The sequence below is a fragment of the Aulostomus chinensis genome, chromosome 8 (genome assembly GCF_037954235.1).
Source record: "Aulostomus chinensis isolate RoL2024-O1b breed Wild chromosome 8, RoL_Achi_v1.0, whole genome shotgun sequence".
Taxonomy (NCBI): domain Eukaryota; kingdom Metazoa; phylum Chordata; class Actinopteri; order Syngnathiformes; family Aulostomidae; genus Aulostomus; species Aulostomus chinensis.
In genome coordinates, this window is record NC_141327.1 from 30,701,376 (window position 1) to 30,721,996 (window position 20,621).

The 20,621-nt window shown below is 47.3% G+C and overlaps 2 protein-coding genes across 10 annotated transcripts; one reads left to right on the forward strand and one right to left on the reverse strand.

Annotated features, from left to right (window-relative positions):
* Positions 1–1,253: 1,253 nt before the first annotated feature.
* Positions 1,254–10,330, reverse strand: ptp4a1 (protein tyrosine phosphatase 4A1). 5 transcript variants are annotated; one of them, XM_086212458.1, is made up of 10 exons: positions 9,638–9,838; positions 6,589–6,793; positions 6,131–6,218; positions 5,785–5,877; positions 5,279–5,407; positions 5,151–5,183; positions 4,930–5,060; positions 4,063–4,137; positions 2,487–2,542; positions 1,254–2,403 (listed from the first exon to the last, which is right to left on the reverse strand). In XM_086212458.1, exons 2-10 carry the CDS (start codon positions 6,591–6,593, stop codon positions 2,165–2,167), a joined length of 849 nt encoding a protein of 282 aa, XP_086068584.1. In that variant the 5' UTR covers positions 6,594–6,793; positions 9,638–9,838; the 3' UTR covers positions 1,254–2,164. The 5 variants fall into 5 exon arrangements, with proteins under 5 accessions (XP_086068584.1, XP_086068583.1, XP_086068586.1 ...); XM_086212457.1 differs by adding an exon at positions 10,312–10,330 and having other exon boundaries at positions 1,255–2,403; positions 6,131–6,793; positions 9,638–9,765; XM_086212460.1 differs by lacking the exon at positions 2,487–2,542 and having other exon boundaries at positions 1,256–2,403; positions 6,131–6,793; positions 9,638–9,823.
* On the forward strand, positions 9,944–19,253 carry lgsn (lengsin, lens protein with glutamine synthetase domain). Of its 5 annotated transcripts, none has more exons than XM_086212455.1 (5): positions 9,944–10,058; positions 11,078–11,226; positions 16,191–16,872; positions 17,232–17,398; positions 17,889–19,253. In XM_086212455.1, the coding sequence occupies exons 3-5, from the start codon at positions 16,233–16,235 to the stop codon at positions 19,080–19,082; spliced, it is 2,001 nt and encodes a 666-aa protein (XP_086068581.1). In that variant the 5' UTR covers positions 9,944–10,058; positions 11,078–11,226; positions 16,191–16,232; the 3' UTR covers positions 19,083–19,253. The 5 variants fall into 5 exon arrangements, with proteins under 5 accessions (XP_086068581.1, XP_086068582.1, XP_086068580.1 ...); XM_086212454.1 differs by lacking the exon at positions 9,944–10,058 and adding an exon at positions 10,330–10,681; XM_086212456.1 differs by lacking the exons at positions 9,944–10,058; positions 11,078–11,226 and adding an exon at positions 10,329–10,681.
* Positions 19,254–20,621: the final 1,368 nt, after the last annotated feature.

Genomic DNA, 20,621 nt, shown 5'->3' on the forward strand with positions numbered 1-20,621 from the left:
TCAGGTCATATTTACCAGGTCCATCTCAGTTGGTACCAGTTAATGATGGTTCCTCTGAGACCACTACAGTCAGTTCTGGTGTTCCACAAGGGTCTGTGCTTGGACCAGTCCTCTTCACCCTGGACCTGCTTCCTCTAGGTCACATGATCAGGAAACACTCCATTAATGTTCACTGCTATGCAGACGACACTCAGCTGAACTCATCAATGATCCACATGGAACAAACCAGCTGACTGAACTGGAGGCCTGTCTGAAGGACAGGAAACATGGAGGACCATCATTTCCTTTATTAAACTCTGATAAACTGAAGTTCTTGTGCTGGGCCCAAACACCTGAGGACCACCTGATCTGATGAGACAGGTACCCTGGATGGCACCACCCTGGTCCCCAGCACGACTGGGCTTCTCTCTCCTCCTCCTGTCCTCAGACGTGTTACTAACTCCTCTTCTTCTCCCCTCATCCCAGATCCTGGTGCTGCTGGAGGAGGCTCCAGACCTGAAGAGGCTCCAGCTGCCACCCGTAGCTCCACCTGCTCACGTCCCCGTCTGTCCATCAGTCTCTCCTCCTTTCTCTCCCTCTTTATCTCTGTCCCTCTCTTTCCTTCTGTCTATCTGTCTTCCTCCATTCTCTGTCTTTGTCTCTGTCCATCAGTCTCTCCTCCTTTCTCTCTCTCTTTATCTCTGTCCCTCTCTCTCCTTCTGTCTCTCTGTCTCCCTTCATTCTCTGTCTTTGTCTCTGTCCATCAGTCTCTCCTCCTTTCTCTCTCTTTATCTCTGTCCCTCTCTTTCCTTCTGTCTCTCTGTCTTCCTCCATTCTCTGTCTTTGTCTCTGTCCATCAGTCTCTCCTCCTTTCTCTCCCTCTTTATCTCTGTCCCTCTCTTTCCTTCTGTCTCTCTGTCTTCCTCCTTTCTCTGTCTTTGTCTCTGTCCTGCTCTCCTGCTCTCTCTCCGTCCCCACTGATCCTGGATCTGCTCCACCTTCCTGCTGGTAAAGGAAGGTTCTGGTGGCTGCTGTTGCAGGATGTGCTGCTGATGGAGAATTGTTGGGTGGAGGTTCATTGAAGGAGGGAGGTGCTGGACCTGCTCTACTTGGACAGAGTCAGGACAGAACTTTGGTTGGGGTTTGGTGATACACTAATAAACCTGACCTGACGAACTACACGGAGGTTGTGCTGCTGTTAAACTTTTTTTTCAAAAGATGGCGTGTTATGAAGAAGTAATGCAGGAGGGATTCTTTTTTCTGTTCAAGTATCACTTTAATTTGATAATTTTGCAACTAAATACCTCTACCACAGTTAACAAACACCACAAAGTTTTTTCAGTGTATCATTTTAATTTACTCTCACAAGTCAGTGAACAGGTACAACTTTGTCGCTCAAGGTACTAAATCACACGTCCATTGATAGTATAAATAGCCAACTAATAATAATAATACACATTTTCAAATACATAAAATCATCAAGTATCCAAGTCTTAAGTTACAGACATCAAATAAAAAGGCATACAAAACATTGCAGACATTGGAAGTCCAGTTTGAAACTGAAGAGAAACTGAAAAAAAAAAAAAAATCACATTTTTTGACATGGCAGTTAATTGGTAAACAAAGGAGTTTGATAGAGAGGACAAAGTTCCCAGACTTTCAATTGACAGATACTGCAACAATGAAGCATTTTATATTAAAAAATAGTTACTGAAAGGGCATACGGGTGTAAGACTTCCTGCACGAGACAAAGGCAACGATTTGTTTGTTCTGAGTAGAAAAATGAAACACCTTTTCTAAATGCCAGTGGGCGTGGCCTCCCACCTGGATTGCCTTTGTTCCACTTCTATTGTAAGGCATTTATGGAGGAACCATCTGATTTGAGGGAAGGCATGTACCTCTTCCTGGTCAGTTTTGAGACAACCTTTGAATTTAACAGGTCACAACATTTCTCACATGAAATCTAAAGTTTGAAGCACATTCACAGGCGATGTTTACGGGCCGGCCAATCAAAATCTTTGGGATATTTTTGGACAAAAAATAAATCACTCTGACATCTCAACACTTAAATGACAGAATTCAGCGCTGCCCTCCTCAGTTGTTTTTTGTAATTTCCATTTTTTCAAAACTGTTTATTATTCTGAATACATGATCTTTCAGCTGGAGAAGGAAGGGGACAGTAGATTTACCAAAGATATTTTCCAATGAAAAATACTTCAACACAACGACTAAGAAAACAACATGGCAGCAGGTCAAAACGCTCGCACGCTTCCTCCTGGGGCTGGGGTCGGGGTGGGGTGTTGGCTCTACTGGATGCAGCAGTTATTGCGATGGCCGTTGGAATCTTTGAAGCGCAGGCGCATCTTTGGACGATACTTCTCCAGGTAGAAGAGCTGCTTGCTGTTGAAGGCTCCTCGACGCTTCCTGCAACAAACACCAGCTCAGGTCAACAGTGACGGCTGCTTCCCCTTCAGCGCACTGATCGTACGCAGCGGTTCAGTCCTCACCTGACAGGAACCAGGGTTGATCATCGATTTCACTACAGAAATGTGGTGACGAGCATCTATACATGTGTGTATTATATATTATACACACATGTATAATAATATATATATATATATATATATATATATATATATATATATATATATATATATATATATATATATATATATATATATATATATATATATATATATATATATATGTGTATTATATATTATACACACATGTATAATATATATAAATATATATATATATATATTATACATGTGTGTATAATATATATGTATATATATATACACACACACACACACACACACATACACATATATATATATACACACACATATATATATACACATATACGTATATATACACACATATATATACACACATATACGTATATATACACACATATATACACATATATACACATATACACACATATATATACATATACACATATATATACATATATACATATACACATATATATACATATATACATATACACATATATATACATATATACATATACACATATATATATACATATATACATATATATATACATATACATATACACACATATACACATATATATATACATATATATACATATACATATATATACATATACACATATATACATATACATATTCACATATATATACATATTCACATATATATACATATTCACATATATATACATATATATACATATACACATATATATACATATTCACATATATATACATATACACATATATATATACATATACACATATATATACATATATACACACATATATACACATATACACACATATATATATACACACATATATACACATATATATACATATATACACATATACATATACATATACATATATACACATATATATATACACATATACATATACATATATACACATATATACACATACACATATATATACATATACATACATATACACATATATATGTATATATATATATACATACATACACACACACACACGTGTATATTATATATATATATATGTGTGTGTATATACACACATACATACATACACACACACACACGTGTATATTATATATATATATATGTGTGTGTATATACACACATACATACATACACACACACACACGTGTATATTATATATATATATATGTGTGTGTATATACACACATACATACATATATACACACATATATATACACATACACACACATATATATACACATATATACATTTACACACACACATATATATACACATATATACATTTACACACACACATATATATACACATATATACATTTACACACATATATACACATATATACATATACACACACACATATATACATACACACACACATATATACATACACACACACACATATATACATACACACACACACATATATACATACACACACACACACATACATACACACACGCAATATATATATACACACACACACACACACACACACACATAATACACACACACATACTACACACACACACACACACACAAAACCTTCATCTGAGCAGACGAGCCGACTCACTGTCGAATAAACTGCACAGCGTCTTCGTACTTCATCCCACATTCTATCAGGGCCAGTGCCACCAGAACCGGAGCCCTGCAGGAAACACCACATCAGCACATCACAGCTCCTTGACCCGGCGGGCGGCCGTGGTTCCGGCTGAGCGAACACGTGGAAACTGCTGTTCCACTCTCAAGCACAGCCATGCCTGTCATGGCCTCAGTTCCTCTCCAGTCTTCATAACTCTGAGGTACTGATGCAACAATTACCCTTCCATCCTCACTACACGCTTGTGTCACTGCTGAGCAAAATTAAATGGCAGTCCCAAACGCCGCAGCTGTCAATTGTAATGTTTTCTCCTTCTTCTCCCATCAATTAATAAAGCCATTAATACTAAATATCTCATTAAAGAGGAACAGCTGATATAAAAGAGAAACCTGAGCAAATGACTGGGTTCCATCTAATTGGGGCAGTTTGTTTTTGTTGGAGGAGCTTCACTGCCACTGAAGTCACCACTCTATGTTCCAGAGAACATTCATGTCCGTGTGGGCGGTGCCATGTCACTACTTGACCCCCGATAGTTCCTGACATCAACAGAGAGCCTGCTGGTGTTAATGAGAAGCTGCTTTTGATTCAGGGATCATGAGGCTGCAGGTGCGGCGACCGTTGAGCTGCTGGACGATGCTGCCGTCGTGACACAAGTTCCTGTCAGAAATTGTGACTAAGGACAATCCCCATTTGCCAGGGGAAATTAATACCATCACATATCATAATCCCATACTTCACATGAACTCGTTTAACCCCAAGGAGCTGCAAGCAGCTTGGAATGATGAATATTTCCGCCCGCCTGCTGCTGCAGGTGAGGTATAACAATGAAACGGGAGTCACCTGCCGAGCCCGGCCACACAGTGGACAGCCACGCAGCAGCCAGGCTCCTCCCTGAACTTCAGTTTCAGCAGGTTCAGCCAATCATCCACGATCTGGTTGGAGGGAGGAGCTCCATCATCAAACGGCCAATCCTGAAGGAAAAGAGGGAGGAAGAGGGAAATGACATCATTATTAGAGTTTCTTGGAATCCAAAACAACAGACATGTGAGTGCCGAAGAGACCGAAGGGTGCCGCCGAGACCGAAGGGTGCCGAAGAGACCGAAGGGTGCCGAAGAGACCAAAGGGTGCCGCCGAGACCGAAGGGTGCCGAAGAGACCGAAGGGTGCCGAAGAGACCGAAGGGTGCCGCCGAGACCGAAGGGTGCCGAAGAGACCAAAGGGTGCCGAAGAGACCAAAGGGTGCCGCCGGCCGCCTCCCAGGGAATGTTGAGGGTCACAGATGTACCAGGAGGAGTTTCCCTCCTCGGAGAAAAGCTTTTCTTCACGTGAGCAGAGGCAATGACACACAGGTACTCAGCTATTTCCCGGCCTCGGCACAAAGTAATATAGAGTGATTCTCATTTCATCCTAGAATCTGGCTCAATGCCATTTACACCCCAATACCAGTTCTTCCACTATTACATCCATGTGAGAGCAGAGGATGCACCGATGGCACAGCCAGGACCCAGAAACCACGGCGCCGCTTCACCAGTAATAGTAGCAAACTATTTTTCAGGGACTGTCCGTCAATCTGCACGGAACAGACCTTCACACGAACTGCAAAGAATATCTGGTCATTTTCCAATGAAAACCCCGAGAGCTGCAGCAGCTGGAGGTCGACGCCGTCACGCTGGAAGATTTGCTGGTTTGGACTCACCAGAACCTGGATTCCCTCCTTCACCACCAGGGTGGCATCATAGGTGGCCTCACACACCCTCACAACGGTGGTCACGCCGTACTTCTTCAGCTCCTGTAAGAGGACTTCACTGGTTACTCGTCAAAATAAGTAACAAGGAGTATTAGTATGAAAACAGCTTTGGGTAGAAACACTGCTCTAACAAGACTGGAAGTTCCTAGCGATGTTCTTCAGGTTCTAACTAAAATCAACTTTTCAGACCTGAGTTTTCTTCTTAGTTCCCACAAAACTACATAAGAACATGCAGTTCTAGTAACCAGCAACTACAACCAGTAGACAAGCACCAGACTACATGCTCTTTGCTCACCTCGATGAACTTGCTCAGGGTGGCGTTGGTGGGATTATGGGTAATGAGGAATCGCATGTTTTTGTAGGTGATCTCCACAGGGGCGGGTCTGTTCATACGAGCCATCGTGACAGTATAAAAAAATGAACCAAAATGTATTCAATGGAGCAAAAACGCAAATGTCAACAGCAAGTTAAACTCGGAGGGAATGTCAAACTTAAGCGTCCAACAAGCTTCCAGAAATCCTCCGGCCGTCCTCTGAGGCTGGCGGGGCTTCGAAATCAAGCAGAACAAAGACTGCGACAAGGGGGAAAGTTGTGAAGCTGATGGACGACGAGGGGCAGACAATCAAGGAAAAAGAACCCAGAACCCTCTCCTTGTAAGAAAACAAAAGAAAAAGAAGAAAAAAGAAGGCTGGTTCCACCTCGATTCTGGCCAGGCGGAAGCCGACGAGGGCAGTGTGCAGTGGGTGGAGTTACCCCATCCAGGCCGAGTTGTCGCTGGTTCTGGGAGGCGTCCCGGACCTGCCAACGTCGAAGGGTCCCTCCTGTGGCTCAAGTGCGTTGGATCGATGGTGCGCTGGGCAGTTCACTCGTCTGCATCGGCAGCGTGCTGAGCCTGGCAGTAGTCCCCACTGCCCTTCAGAAACTCCATAAATGTGTGACCCAGAACACCACAGAACTGCTGCAGGACACAAGAGGACAGGACCAGGCAGTGAGGACACAGAACCAGAGGAGCTCCATGGACACCTGTACTGGGAGGAGCCCACTGACTGATGGGAGCACGTCTGTGCCCAGTGCCCCCCGCATCACCGGCTGTAACCTGACTCTCCTCCTCACACGTCCACGAGCAGCGGCACTACTTATGCTAACGACACATGAATTCAAGACCACGAGAGGAAAACCGACTTCTTGAATGGACTCAGAGGTCGTAGAAGCTTCTCGATGGCGTGGATGAACCCTTTCAACGTGGGTGATTATATCCCGCGATACTGAGAGTACAGGGAACTACGCCTCATGTACTTTTCAAAGCATAATTACAAGGCTAGGGCTGGAGTCGATGCACGGGCGCTGGAACACACTTCACTCTGATGAATCCACGTTGCAATTGGCTCTTCAGTGTCGAGTGAACGCAGTACTGCAACGTTCCTGAGAGGTTATCAGTTAGAAGATACTGCATCGATGCCGCGCCTGCAACTACTTCTTCATTCTATTTACTTCTTACTTTTCACTGTTTTCAAGGCTAAACTACATAAATGGGGGTTCCTCTCAGGAACCTTCAGTACATGTACTTCTATCAACCTGTACTGCAGTACAGTCTGGTATCCTGCAAACTTCTATCAACCTGTACTGCAGTACAGTCTGGTATCCTGACGTACTTCTATCAACCTGTACTGCAGTACAGTCTGGTATCCTGCAAACTTCTATCAACCTGTACTGCAGTACAGTTTGGTATCCTGACGTACTTCTATCAACCTGTACCGCAGTACAGTCTGGTATCCTGACGTACTTCTATCAACCTGTACCGCAGTACAGTCTGGTATCCTGACGTACTTCTATCAACCTGTACTGCAGTACAGTCTGGTATCCTGACGTACTTCTATCAACCTGTACCGCAGTACAGTCTGGTATCCTGATGTACTTCTAGAAACCTGTACTGCAGTACAGTCTGGTATCCTGATGTACTTCTAGAAACCTGTACCGCAGTACAGTCTGGTATCCTGACGTACTTCTATCAACCTGTACTGCAGTACAGTCTGGTATCCTTACGTACTTCTATCAACCTGTACCGCAGTACAGTCTGGTATCCTGATGTACTTCTAGAAACCTGTACTGCAGTACAGTCTGGTATCCTGATGTACTTCTAGAAACCTGTACCGCAGTACAGTCTGGTATCCTGATGTACTTCTAGAAACCTGTACCGCAGTACAGTCTGGTATCCTGATGTACTTCTAGAAACCTGTACCGCAGTACAGTCTGGTATCCTGACGTACTTCTAGAAACCTGTACCGCAGTACAGTCTGGTATCCTGACGTACTTCTAGAAACCTGTACCGCAGTACAGTCTGGTATCCTGACGTACTTCTAGAAACCTGTACCGCAGTACAGTCTGGTATCCTGACGTACTTCTAGAAACCTGTACCGCAGTACAGTCTGGTATCCTGATGTACTTCTAGAAACCTGTACCGCAGTACAGTCTGGTATCCTGATGTACTTCTAGAAACCTGTACCGCAGTACAGTCTGGTATCCTGATGTACTTCTAGAAACCTGTACCGCAGTACAGTCTGGTATCCTGATGTACTTCTAGAAACCTGTACTGCAGTACAGTCTGGTATCCTGATGTACTTCTAGAAACCTGTACTGCAGTACAGTCTGGTATCCTGATGTACTTCTAGAAACCTGTACTGCAGTACAGTCTGGTATCCTGATGTACTTCTAGAAACCTGTACTGCAGTACAGTCTGGTATCCTGATGTACTCCTAGAAACCTGTACTGCAGTACAGTCTGGTATCCTGACGTACTTCTAGAAACCTGTACTGCAGTACAGTCTGGTATCCTGACGTACTTCTAGAAACCTGTACTGCAGTACAGTCTGGTATCCTGACGTACTTCTAGAAACCTGTACTGCAGTACAGTCTGGTATCCTGACGTACTTCTAGAAACCTGTACTGCAGTACAGTCTGGTATCCTGATGTACTTCTAGAAACCTGTACTGCAGTACAGTCTGGTATCCTGACGTACTTCTAGAAACCTGTACTGCAGTACAGTCTGGTATCCTGATGTACTTCTAGAAACCTGTACTGCAGTACAGTCTGGTATCCTCCTCCTTCGCTCCGAGCATCTCCGGGTTTTGCGCCAGACATCAGAGCGTCGATAAACTGTTCCGGTATTCTTGCCGCTCTGGTATTCCGGTATTCCGGTATTCCTGCCGTTCCGGTTTTCCTGCTGACGCCGCGTCTGAGGGCTCGCGGGACACGGAGAGAGGAGAGAGACCACCGGTGTCACCGGGACCGTCAGCGCGTTAACGTGTGCCGAGGCCGCGAGCCGTCTTTGTGAGAGGACCCCCACCACACCCCACCCCCACCGGCAGGCCGCTACCGGAAACATCCGGAGTTTTCAACCAGAGACACGACACGTTCTCTCGCGCGACCAGGCACCACCTGGCGAAAGGTCCCGGGAGGACTGCAGTAACGGAAATCTCCCGGTAACAGGCTTTTACATACGCGGCTGCTTCCTTAACAAAAATGCTCGCCTTTATGAAACCGAAACTTCCGACTGTCTCGCGGGAGGCTGCGGGCCGCCGGCGGCTCCTCCCCGGGTGTCGCGCCTCCAGACACCGATATACACCGATAACCGGCCGTGAGATTCGCGCTGGTGCTCGGAGAGCAACTGACGGTTGTCCGCCTGGCGACAACGGGTCCGTGTCGAGCAGGCCGTGGTGTACCGGGACCGGGAGGCCGCCTACCTCTGCCGGCCTCTACCGGGGGGGGGGGGGGGGGGGTTTAGGAGGTCGGTGCTCGGTACTTACCGGGAGATGCTTACTCATTGAAGACTGTGACTTGATCATACAGCCGGTCCCCGGAAAAAGGTCGAGCTATGAAACGTTTTCCACCATACAGGCCGGTGCGAGTCCCCGAACGGAGCGAAGCCTCTTGACTGCCGAGAGAAGACAGCGAGATGGAAGCCAGGCACATACGCCACTTCCTGTGAAAACCTTCAAAATAAAACCCTCCGTTCTGCAGCAGGCGCTCCTCACCTCCGTCTCCCCCAAGTTCCTAGGAACTTTGCTCCGTCACCACCACAAACACAGTAGGACATCACGCGAAAATGCGCTTCTACTTGTTCTCCTTCTGTTTAGTTCGTTTTTTACTGAGGACCTGAGGAACTTTGCTGGTGATAATTACGCCTGTGGTCGCCACAGTTCTCTGGATTCTCCTGTAATTCACCTGGTAAGTGGTCATTTCTCTAAATGCCAGAAAATGTCATGGAAATGTAAAAAAAAACCCAAGCCAGTTTCGCAGTGGTTGTTGGATTCGTCAGAACGCTGAATACCGTTGTCATGACGGTGCAACGTGTGTCGGACGCCGCTCCTGCCAGCGGCCGGTGGCCGGTGGCCGAGGGGAAGCCTTGGTATTGCTGGTTCGGCCAGGTGCTGAGCACCGGCGTACGAGCCTTTGCCCTGTAGACATTGCATGCACTTACTTTGAAGGGCACGCCGGAGAATGTGCGTCATTTCCTTTGTGGAAGCTTGACGCAGCTGTTTAACCCCGCCCTGAGGAGGCGAAGGCTCCTGCTCAGTCGTCTCTGGCCCCTGTGACCGGCGCCCTGAGGACCATTTCGACTCTAGACGTTACAAATCCTAACCCTGAAGCTGAAGTCCCGGATGACAGCGGAGGCTCTGGATGAAAGATCCACTACATGTCAGAAATACCTCAACCAATCAGTAATCGATCACATGCAGTGTTGTCATGGTTACTTCACCCTGAAACAGGCGTCCCGAGACGTTCCCCAGGTCTTAGAAGATGATGTGCCTGAATTCTATGAACAGGATTAAATTAAAGGATACCTTCAGGTACTTTTGAAAGTATAAGTATGAATATTTTCACTGTGGTATATTTTCTTTTCTGAGTCCTGTTTTGGATCGCTGGTATCACACATCCACCAATTTTAAATATTAAGTATATTAAATATTAAAATGGTCCATGTTTAAGCTGTGTTGGGGAGCAGGTAAATTATCTGAAATAAAATTCTGAAGGAGAACAAGTATGAACATGTGTTGGGGCTGAGGTTGGTGAGTTTGATAAAGAGTTGAATTCTCTGTACATCAGAGGGGAGGGAGCAGATTAAAAACCTGTGGCAGAACAAGTGAAGCATGAATTATGTCTTGCTGCCGGAATGTTGCTGCTGGTGTTTATGTGTTGTCAGACTAACCAGGAACCAAAGGTTGTAAACAGTTTCTCATCGACAGGTTGAACTCTGGTGTGCTTACATGTTGCTTCCCCTGCTTGGAGCTCGTCGCTGCGCTGAGTTGAGGATGTTTGGGGCCACTCGTCTGCCTGTCAGCAGGATCAACACATCACCCAACATTAGTGGTGTGGTTGATTTTCACCAAACTCAGTGAGGAGCGACGCAAAGGAGAAACCGGTTCAGTTTGGAGGGCAGGCCGTTTAAGATGGCGAAGTTGCCTGGAGGAGGCACTCGCTCTCCAAGAGTCCCACCTCTCATTAGTTTCCTCCTAACTACCTTTTAACTCTGACATTTTTAATGTCACAGCAATTTTATCTGGAGAGCCAAATCCCTGCTGCCTCCCTCCTAGTAGAGCAGGTGGAGAACCTCCCTCCTAGTAGAGCAGGTGGAGAACCTCCCTCCTAGTAGAGCAGGTCTAGAACCTCCCTCCTAGTAGAGCAGGTCTAGAACCTCCCTCCTAGTAGAGCAGGTCTAGAACCTCCCTCCTGGTAGAGCAGGTCGAGAACCTCCTTCCTGGTCTAGAACGTCCCTCCTGGTAGAGCAGGTGTAGAACCTCCCTCCTAGTTGAGCAGGTGGAGAACCTCCCTCCTAGTTGAGCAGGTGGAGAACCTCCCTCCTAGTAGAGCAGGTGTAGAACCACCCTCCTGGAAGAGCAGGTGGAGAACCTCCCTCCTAATAGAGCAGGAGTAGAACCTCCCTTCTAGTTGAGCAGGTGTAGAACCTCCCTCCTAGTTGAGCAGGTGGAGAACCTCCCTCCTAGTTGAGCAGGTGGAGAACCTCCCTCCTATTAGAGCAGGAGTAGAACCTCCCTCCTAGTTGAGCAGGTGGAGAACCTCTCTCCTGGTAGAGCAGGAGTAGAACCTCCCTCCTGGTAGAGCAGGTGGAGAACCTCCCTCCTGGTAGAGCAGGTGGAGAACCTCCCTCCTGGTAGAGCAGGTGGAGAACCTCCCTCCTGGTAGAGCAGGTGGAGAACCTCCCTCCTGGTTGAGCAGGTGGAGAACCTCCCTCCTAGTAGAGCAGGTGCAGAACCAACCTCCTGGTAGAGCAGGAGTGGAACCTCCCTTCTAGTTGAGCAGGTGGAGAACCTCCCTCCTAGTTGAGCAGGTGGAGAACCTCCCTCCTAGTTGAGCAGGTGGAGAACCTCCCTCCTAGTAGAGCAGGAGTAGAACCTCCCTCCTGGTTGAGCAGGTGGAGAACCTCCCTCCTAGTAGAGCAGGTGCAGAACCAACCTCCTGGTAGAGCAGGAGTGGAACCTCCCTTCTAGTTGAGCAGGTGGAGAACCTCCCTCCTAGTTGAGCAGGTGGAGAACCTCCCTCCTAGTTGAGCAGGTGGAGAACCTCCCTCCTAGTAGAGCAGGAGTAGAACCTCCCTCCTAGTTGAGCAGTTGGAGAACCTCTCTCCTGGTAGAGCAGGAGTAGAACCTCCCTCCTGGTTGAGCAGGTGGAGAACCTCTCTCCTGGTAGAGCAGGAATAGAACCTCCCTCCTGGTTGAGCAGGTGGAGCACCTCCCTCCTGGTAGAGCAGGTGGAGAACCTCCCCCCTGGTAGAGCAGGTGTAGAAACTCCCCCCTGGTAGAGCAGGTGTAGAACCTCCCTCCTGGTAGAGCAGGTGTAGAACCTCGCTCCTAATAGACCAGGTCTAGAACCTCCCTCCTGGAAGACCAGGTCGAGAACCTCCCTCCTAGTATACCAGGTCTAGAACCTCCCTTCTAGTAGACCAGGTCTAGAACCTCCCTCCTGGTCTAGAACCTCCCTCCTGGTAGAGCAGGTGGAGAACCTCCCTCCTAATAGAGCAGGAGTAGAACCTCCCTCCTAGTAGAGCAGGTGGAGAACATCCCTCCTAGTTGAGCAGGTGGAGAACCTCCCTCCTGGTAGAGCAGGTCTAGAAACTCCGTCCTGGTAGAGCAGGTGGAGAACCTCCCTCCTGGTAGAGCAGGTGTAGAACCTCCCTCCTAATAGACCAGGTCTACAACCTCCCTCCTACAAGACCAGGTCTACAACCTCCCTCCCAGTAGACCAGGACTAGAACCTCCCTCCTAGTAGAGCAGGTGGAAAACCTCCTTCCTAGTAGAGCAGGTGGAAAACCTCCTTCCTAGTAGAGCAGGTGTAGAACCTCCCCCCTAGTAGAGCAGGTGGAGAACCTCCCTCCTGGTAGAGCAGGTCTAGAAACTCCCTCCTGGAAGACCAGGTCGAGAACCTCCCTGCTAGTAGACCAGGTCTAGAACCTCCCTCCTGGTCTAGAACCTCCCTCCTGGTAGAGCAGGTGGAGAACCTCTCTCCTGGTAGAGCAGGAATAGAACCTCCCTCCTGGTAGAGCAGGTGGAGAACCACCCTCCTGGTAGAGCAGGAATAGAACCTCCCTCCTAATAGAGCAGGTGTAGAACCTCCCTCCTAGTTGAGCAGGTGGAGAACCTCCCTCCTAGTTGAGCAGGTGGAGAACCTCCCTCCTAGTGGAGCAGGAGTAGAACCTCCCTCCTAGTTGAGCAGGTGGAGAACCTCTCTCCTGGTAGAGCAGGAATAGAACCTCCCTCCTAGTTGAGCAGGTGGAGAACCTCCCTCCTAGTTGAGCAGGTGGAGAACCTCCCTCCTGGTAGAGCAGGTCTGGAAACTCCCTCCTGGAAGACCAGGTCGAGAACCTCCCTGCTAGTAGACCAGGTCTTGTACCTCCCTCCTAGTAGACCAGGTCTAGAACCTCCCTCCTGGTCTAGAACCTCCCTCCTGGTAGAAGAGGTGGAGAACCTCCCTCCTAATATAGCAGGAGTAGAACCTCCCTCCTAGTAGAGCAGGTGGAGAACATCCCTCCCAGTAGAGCAGGTGGAGAACCTCCCTCCTCGTAGAGCAGGTCAAGAAACTCTGTCCTAGTAGAGCAGGTGTAGAACCTCCCCCCTGGTAGAGCAGGTGTAGAACCTCCCCCCTAGTAGAGCAGGTGGAGAACCTCCCTCCTGGTAGAGCAGGTGGAGAACCTCCCTCCTGGTAGAGCAGGTCTAGAACCTCGCTCCTACAAGACCAGGTCTAGAACCTCCCTCCTAGTAGACCAGGTCGAGAACCTCCCTCCTAGTAGACCAGGTCTAGAACCTCCCTCCTAGTATAGTCAAGTCAAGTCAATTGTATTTCTATAGCGGCAAATCACAACAAAAGTTATCTCATGACACTTTACAAGTAGAGCAGGTCTAGAACCTCCCTCCTGGTAGAGCAGGTGGAGAACCTCCCTCCTAGTAGAGCAGGTGTAAAACCTCCCTCCTCGGAGAGCAGGTGTAGAACCTCCCTCCTGGTAGAGCAGGTGGAGAACCTCCCTCCTCGGAGAGCAGGTGTAGAACCTCCCTCCTGGTAGAGCAGGTGGAGAACCTCCCTCCTGGTAGAGCAGGTGGAGAACCTCCCTCCTAGTAGACCAGGTCTAGAACCTCCCTCCTAGTATAGTCAAGTCAAGTCAATTGTATTTCTATAGCGCCAAATCACAACAAAAGTTATCTCATGACACTTTACAAGTAGAGCAGGTCTAGAACCTCCCTCCTGGTAGAGCAGGTGGACAACCTCCCTCCTTCAATGAACCTCCACCCAACAATTCTCCATCAGCAGCACATCCTGCAACAGCAGCCACCAGAACCTTCCTTTACCAGCAGGAAGGTGGAGCAGATCCAGGATCGGTGGAGACGCATGTCTGCTTTGACCTGCTGGAGGGAGAGAGAGATGGAGGACAGGGACAGAGACAAAGATGGAGGAGAGAGAAGGGGAGAGATGTACAATGTGATTGTTTTATTTTCTTTTTAATTTGTTGCTCCGTTCTTCAGTTCCTTGACAGCTTTATTCTGCCAGCCATTTTACACTTCAAATAACTTAAATTCAAAAGAAAACGTCCACGGTCAAGTCGACAACAAGTTACGTAACTAAATATTATATAATTCATTATAATAAGAGTAAAAGTGTAACAGCACAACACTGAATTGCTCAGGGTTAAACTAAGACTGATTCAATAGTTTTCTGTCGTACGACAGTTTTGAAGAAACATTTAATCAAACAGAACTCAGACCCATTAAATAGAGTTTCAAATCGCTTCATCAAGTGATTTTCACTCTCCTGCAGAACAAAATGTGTTTTGATTCTTTTTAAATACAGAAGATCTCAGTTCTGATTGGTGATCGATGATTTAGGAATGTGGAACTTTAACTTGAGGCTTCCTCAGTAATAATAAATATTCTAAGGACGGAGTCAAGACGCTTTGGTTAAAAAGATGAATAGTTTGGAGACAAGAGTTTTTGTAGTAATCAGTAGTAAAGCGAATCATTTAAATACATTAAAATTAAAGTGTATTCCTGCGCTTGGAGGTTGTGGACATGGCAGCTCACCTCAGCCAATGAGCTTTCATGGATATCTCAGTTTGCTCGGTTTTCATGAATTTGAAAATGATTGTGTGATTGTTTCATGTGCTTGCGATAGATTCTGCCCTTTATATTTCTAGACCCTTCACATGTTCAGGCTTGTCCTTGAGGAAGTAGGCGTAGAACAGCAAGGCCTCGTTACACCATCAACAACAGCAGCTTTGTCCTGTTTTCTCTCTCTAGAATAAAAACTTTTGCTCCCATTTCTTTCTGGAAAGAGAAACGGCCGCTGAGCTCTGCAGTTTCATGTAGCAATGACACAAAGGCCGGTGTGAATGGTCCTCGCCGGCAGCCAATGAGCTCAGAGCAGCGGTGCTTCAGTGTCAAACTGCAGCCAGCCGGGGGCCAGTTTCCAGCCGGACGCCTGGGTGTGTGGGGGGGCAAAAGGAATTTTCTAATCCGTCACCATTGTACCAATTGTGTATAAAAATTAATGTGCGAGTGAAGCCCTGACTTCACATGAGCGCTATCAAATTCCAAATCAGAGTTCATGAAAGAGTAGAAAGACAGAAATGAATGACTCTGAAGATCTGAAGGTAACACCTCCACCCCCGACTCTGCTCAGAGGAGCAGCGCTGGCTGGAAAACGCATGTTAGATTTGCCTGTACTGAAGGACTCGTCTTCTCATGTGCCTCCGCTGCTGCTATCCCAGGCTGATTCCTTGCTCTCTGTGATAAACGTCCTGTGCACTCGTGATCAAACTCGTGATTCTTACCAGACACATTGTATATTTTCCAGGAGGATCCGAGTCGGAGCAAAGACCAGATAGACGGCACCGGGATGAGCCTAGGCAACAGGAAGGGAGTGAGGGTGACTGGGAAATATGTGCCTCCGCTGGACTGGGGCAGCAGGAGGGGTCCATCCATCGTCCACGCTCCCACCAGCACCCCCTTGCCTCCAGACACCCCTACGGTGATCTCCATCGGCCCCCTGCCTCACAGACCCCCAGAGCGTGTTGACATTCCCAGGATGGACGAGCCTGCTGGTAGGGAGGATTGGATCAGGGAGGCGTCGTCTCAACCAAGGGTCTCCTATGGCGAAATTGGGGTACCTAGGCAGACCATGGAGGAGCTAAAGACCATCCTGAGGGACAGTCCTGTGCTCAGCATCCGAGGAAGAGACGATGGGAAACCAGGAAGTCCTTACTCGTATCTCCACGGGGGCAGCGGCAGTGGTGGCCAGCCTGATGGACGGCAGGATGATGCAAACTCACACAGGGTGTTTAGCACCTTCAAACCCCAATCTGACGCTTCCAGAGGGGGGCCCAAGTCCAGAGATAGCACATCTATTCAGCAGTCCCCCAGCATGGATTCATCCAGCTCATTCAGGCCTGATGGCAACACAAATAGGCAGCCTGGATTTCGAGTGCGCACACATGCAAGCGGCAGCTCCTGGGGAGAGACTGGAGCTTCGAACACAGGTCAGTGGGGCCTTGGCTAAAAGACCATTTACCTCTGGTGGAAACCTACAATGTCTCACTATCATTTTACAATCAGTTTGACTTCAGTCAGAATTCAATCTCGTTCAGTTGCAGTTTGACTCAACAGCCAGGGGACAACAATGCTTCCTGCTTGTCATGACATTTCTCTTCATCACGATTCATAGACGTTGTTAGAATCTGTACTGGCAGTACTTTTATATTTTCAGATGGGACTTTGACTGCAGTATTGAACGATGTTGGTTCTGACTTGAGTAAAGTGGACTTGACACCAATGGATTTTAATTGATATTATTAGTATTTTGAAATGTTTTACACATATTTCAAACTCTTTTCCACAGATAACGGAAACGAGACTCTTGAGATTTCAGGGAATCAGAGGTTCATTTCAGCCATGGAGCAGATCAAGCAGCAGATCGCCCGAGAGAACATCAACTTTGTCCGCTTCGAGGCAACTGACCTCCACGGGGTGTCCAGGTCCAAGACAGTACCTGTCCGCTTCTTCCACGTAATCCTCCATCTACGTATTTCAAATGTGACAAGATGTTGTTATTTTTTGGGGGGAAATACAGTTATAAAACTTACAGTCAGTTCTCTGCAATAGCATGGAGCTGAAGGCCACCAGCCTCGCTTAGCACCAATGCTAAAACAGGAGAAAAACTCTGCCCCAAATTTACTGAGTCTGAAATCCAGGAAATAAGTTCTGACAGGAGAACGTCCGGTTCCCCTCGTCTCCGAATCGATGTAGTTAAAAGCAGCTGGAGGTATTTGAACATTTTGTTCTACCAAATCAAATCCATTTCTAAATAACTTCCTGTTGGATGACTAAAATACCTCATTGCTGTAGCACTTTACAGAATAGTGACTTAATGGGTCTTTTCTTGACAAAAAAGCAGTAATTTTACATCCTTTCAAAGTGTAGATTGTTTAATTCTTCATAGCTTTAAACATTTCCTAAAGATTTATTTATTCCTTAAATGGAAATGTTGTGCCCACAGGAGAAGGCAGTCTATGGGGTACCGATGCCAAGGAGCTATCTGGAGCTGACCTTGAGCCCAAAGAGCAATGAAGTAGACCACGCAAACACCGCCAACTTCAGCAGTGACGTACTTCTGATCCCTGACCTTTCAACCTTCAGGGTCCTGCCCTGGGCTGAGCAGACAGCACGGGTCATCTGTGACCCCTGCACGGTGACAGGAAGCCCTCTTCGCACTTCCCCTCGCCTCATTGCTAAGCAGCTACTAGGTCAGCTGCAAAGTCTTGGCTTCTCTCTGCACTCCTCCTTCACGTATGAATGCTGTGTCCTCGGAGCTCCGGACCGGATCGGACCCAAGACTCTTCTGTTCCCTGCCACCACTCTGCTGAGCAACCATGACCTACCATTTTTCCAGCAGCTGGTGGACAGTATGTACTGCATGGGTGCAGATGTAGACAGTATAGCCTCTGCCAGCGGCCCCGGCCAAATGGAGATCAACCTGAGACCAGAGTTTGGGATTGCAGCAGCAGATAGTGCCTTCACGTTCCGCACTGGCATCAAAGAGATGGCTCGTAAACACAGCTACATCGCTAGCTTCTTCACTGATGATGGCCTCTACAACGCTGGGGTGCTCTCTCACAGCCTGTGGGATGCTAACGGGCGGCGTAGCCTGTTCCACAGTGGGGAGAGAGTGGGTGAGTTGTCTGAGATTGGTAGGAAATGGGTGGCGGGGCTCCTCACCCATTCTGCTGCCCTGAGCTGCCTGATGTCGCCTGGCCTGGGCTGCCGAAGCCACATCGCCAAGACAATCAAGGACCCCAAACGCATGCTGTATGCCACCTGCGGCTGCAACGATAACAGTAGCTCCTTCAACATCAAGTGCCACGGTGGAAGGGAGACCCATATCGACAACAAGCTGGGCTCTGCCATGGCTAACCCTTACATCGTACTGGCGGCGACAGTGGCCGCAGGACTGGATGGGATCAGACGCAACCTGAGCATGGAGAGTGGCGTGAACAAAGCCCCCAGCCAACAGAAGGAGTTTGGCATTCCTGTGAAACTTGACGAGGCTCTGGAAGCACTGGGGGAGGATCACATCATCCGCAGTGCCCTTGGAGAGCCGTTTGTTCAGTATTTCATTGCCATGAAAAAGTTTGAGATTGAGACCCAAGAACTGGATGATGAGAGGAACAAGTGCCTGGAGTATTTCATCTAGAAAACGTCTGTTACACAGCACATGAAGAACTTTCTCCTGTCAAACAAAGGAAAGCACGAGAAACATCTGCTTTAATAAAACCTTTTCTTATTTTATATATTATGCTGATGCCTTTTAGTTTTATTAATATTATACAGATTTTTCAGAGGAAGTTCAAAATAAAGTTACAAGCTAACCCTAAAGGTGCAAAGCAGCGTTGTGTGATTTTCTGTTTCTGTGTGAATATTTCCTCTGATTTTATAACTGGATAGAAGACTGACTCTTGCTGGTTTGAATATTCTTCTACCTTCCTACACTTCTAATTTGCTGCTCAGAAATGCACCCATGTGATCTCAGTGACACGCTTAAAAATGCCTCTGACTAATTTTTCTGCCTGCCACGGTTGTGACAGTAGCATCCTTTCTCAAACAGTGGGAGCCAGTGATGCTGTTAGGTTCCTTTTCAGAGACCATGTCTGTCTGGGTGGGTTTTTGCCACACAACAAAAGGAGACAACAATGATGGTGAAGAGTCATGACACACCATCAAGTACCAGGGACGTCCTGGCCACTGGGAAGCGTGGGACAGTTCTCCAACGACCGGCTCAGCTCAAGTCGGCTGGGCCGCGGAGAAAAAAAGAAAAAAAGTTGTGTTTTTTTAACAGGCCTAAATAATTTCCAATATCCACAATTATCTTTTATCAAGGTAGCACAGTAGCAGCCTACACAATAATGTCACAAGGCAAGCCACATGGACAGCATGCTAGCCTGCCACACACACAGGACACGGCCGGGCCGAGGGAGACACGTCTGCACGGGTTTACAGTACCGGGGTGTCGCTGTGGCGCTGCCTGCCTGGTCCTGTCCGACCTGAGAATGACCTCATCTTGCTGGAATCTGATTGGCTATTTGGCTCAATTGGCGTGGTTTCCCTTTCATCCCAATCAGTATCAGCTTTTTTTGTCATGTGAACGTGATGGATAGCGAGGGGGAAAATGCCAAAAAGAAAGAAGACAGAAAGAAATGGGTAGTGCAGAAAAGATGAGATTAAAGAAAACAAAGCTGCGACAGCAAGATGCTGCCAAACTGACAGACCTCTTCCAGGGTGGGAGGGCTGGTGGGCAGGATGCTGAAGCTGCAGAAGCAGGACCCAGCACGGCGGACACGTCGACAGGTGGCCACTTACAGCAGGTTAAAAGTGGCTGAATATTAGACCCAGCAAGCCATGCAAGCATTTGTGATGCAAATTATTAGGTAACAAAGTAAGGGTTAATACTATAGCTGTAGTTGGCAATACAGTGTGAGTGCCACCAAGGCCAGGTCTTGTTCTGATTCAGTAGAATGGCAACATGCTTATGCTGATTGTTAAGGCCGGTGTAATTGACCGTGATTTTCACCTAAAGTTACCTAGAATGTGCTCCCCGGTTTGGCCGCACGCCAGCAAGGGCCTCTGCAGCTCTACTTCCTGGGCTGAATTAGGGGCCCAGCACGTCCCTATTGAACTGATAGAGGTGGGAGTGAACAAGGATTAGGTATGTTTGTAGTCCAACAGTACATAAGCA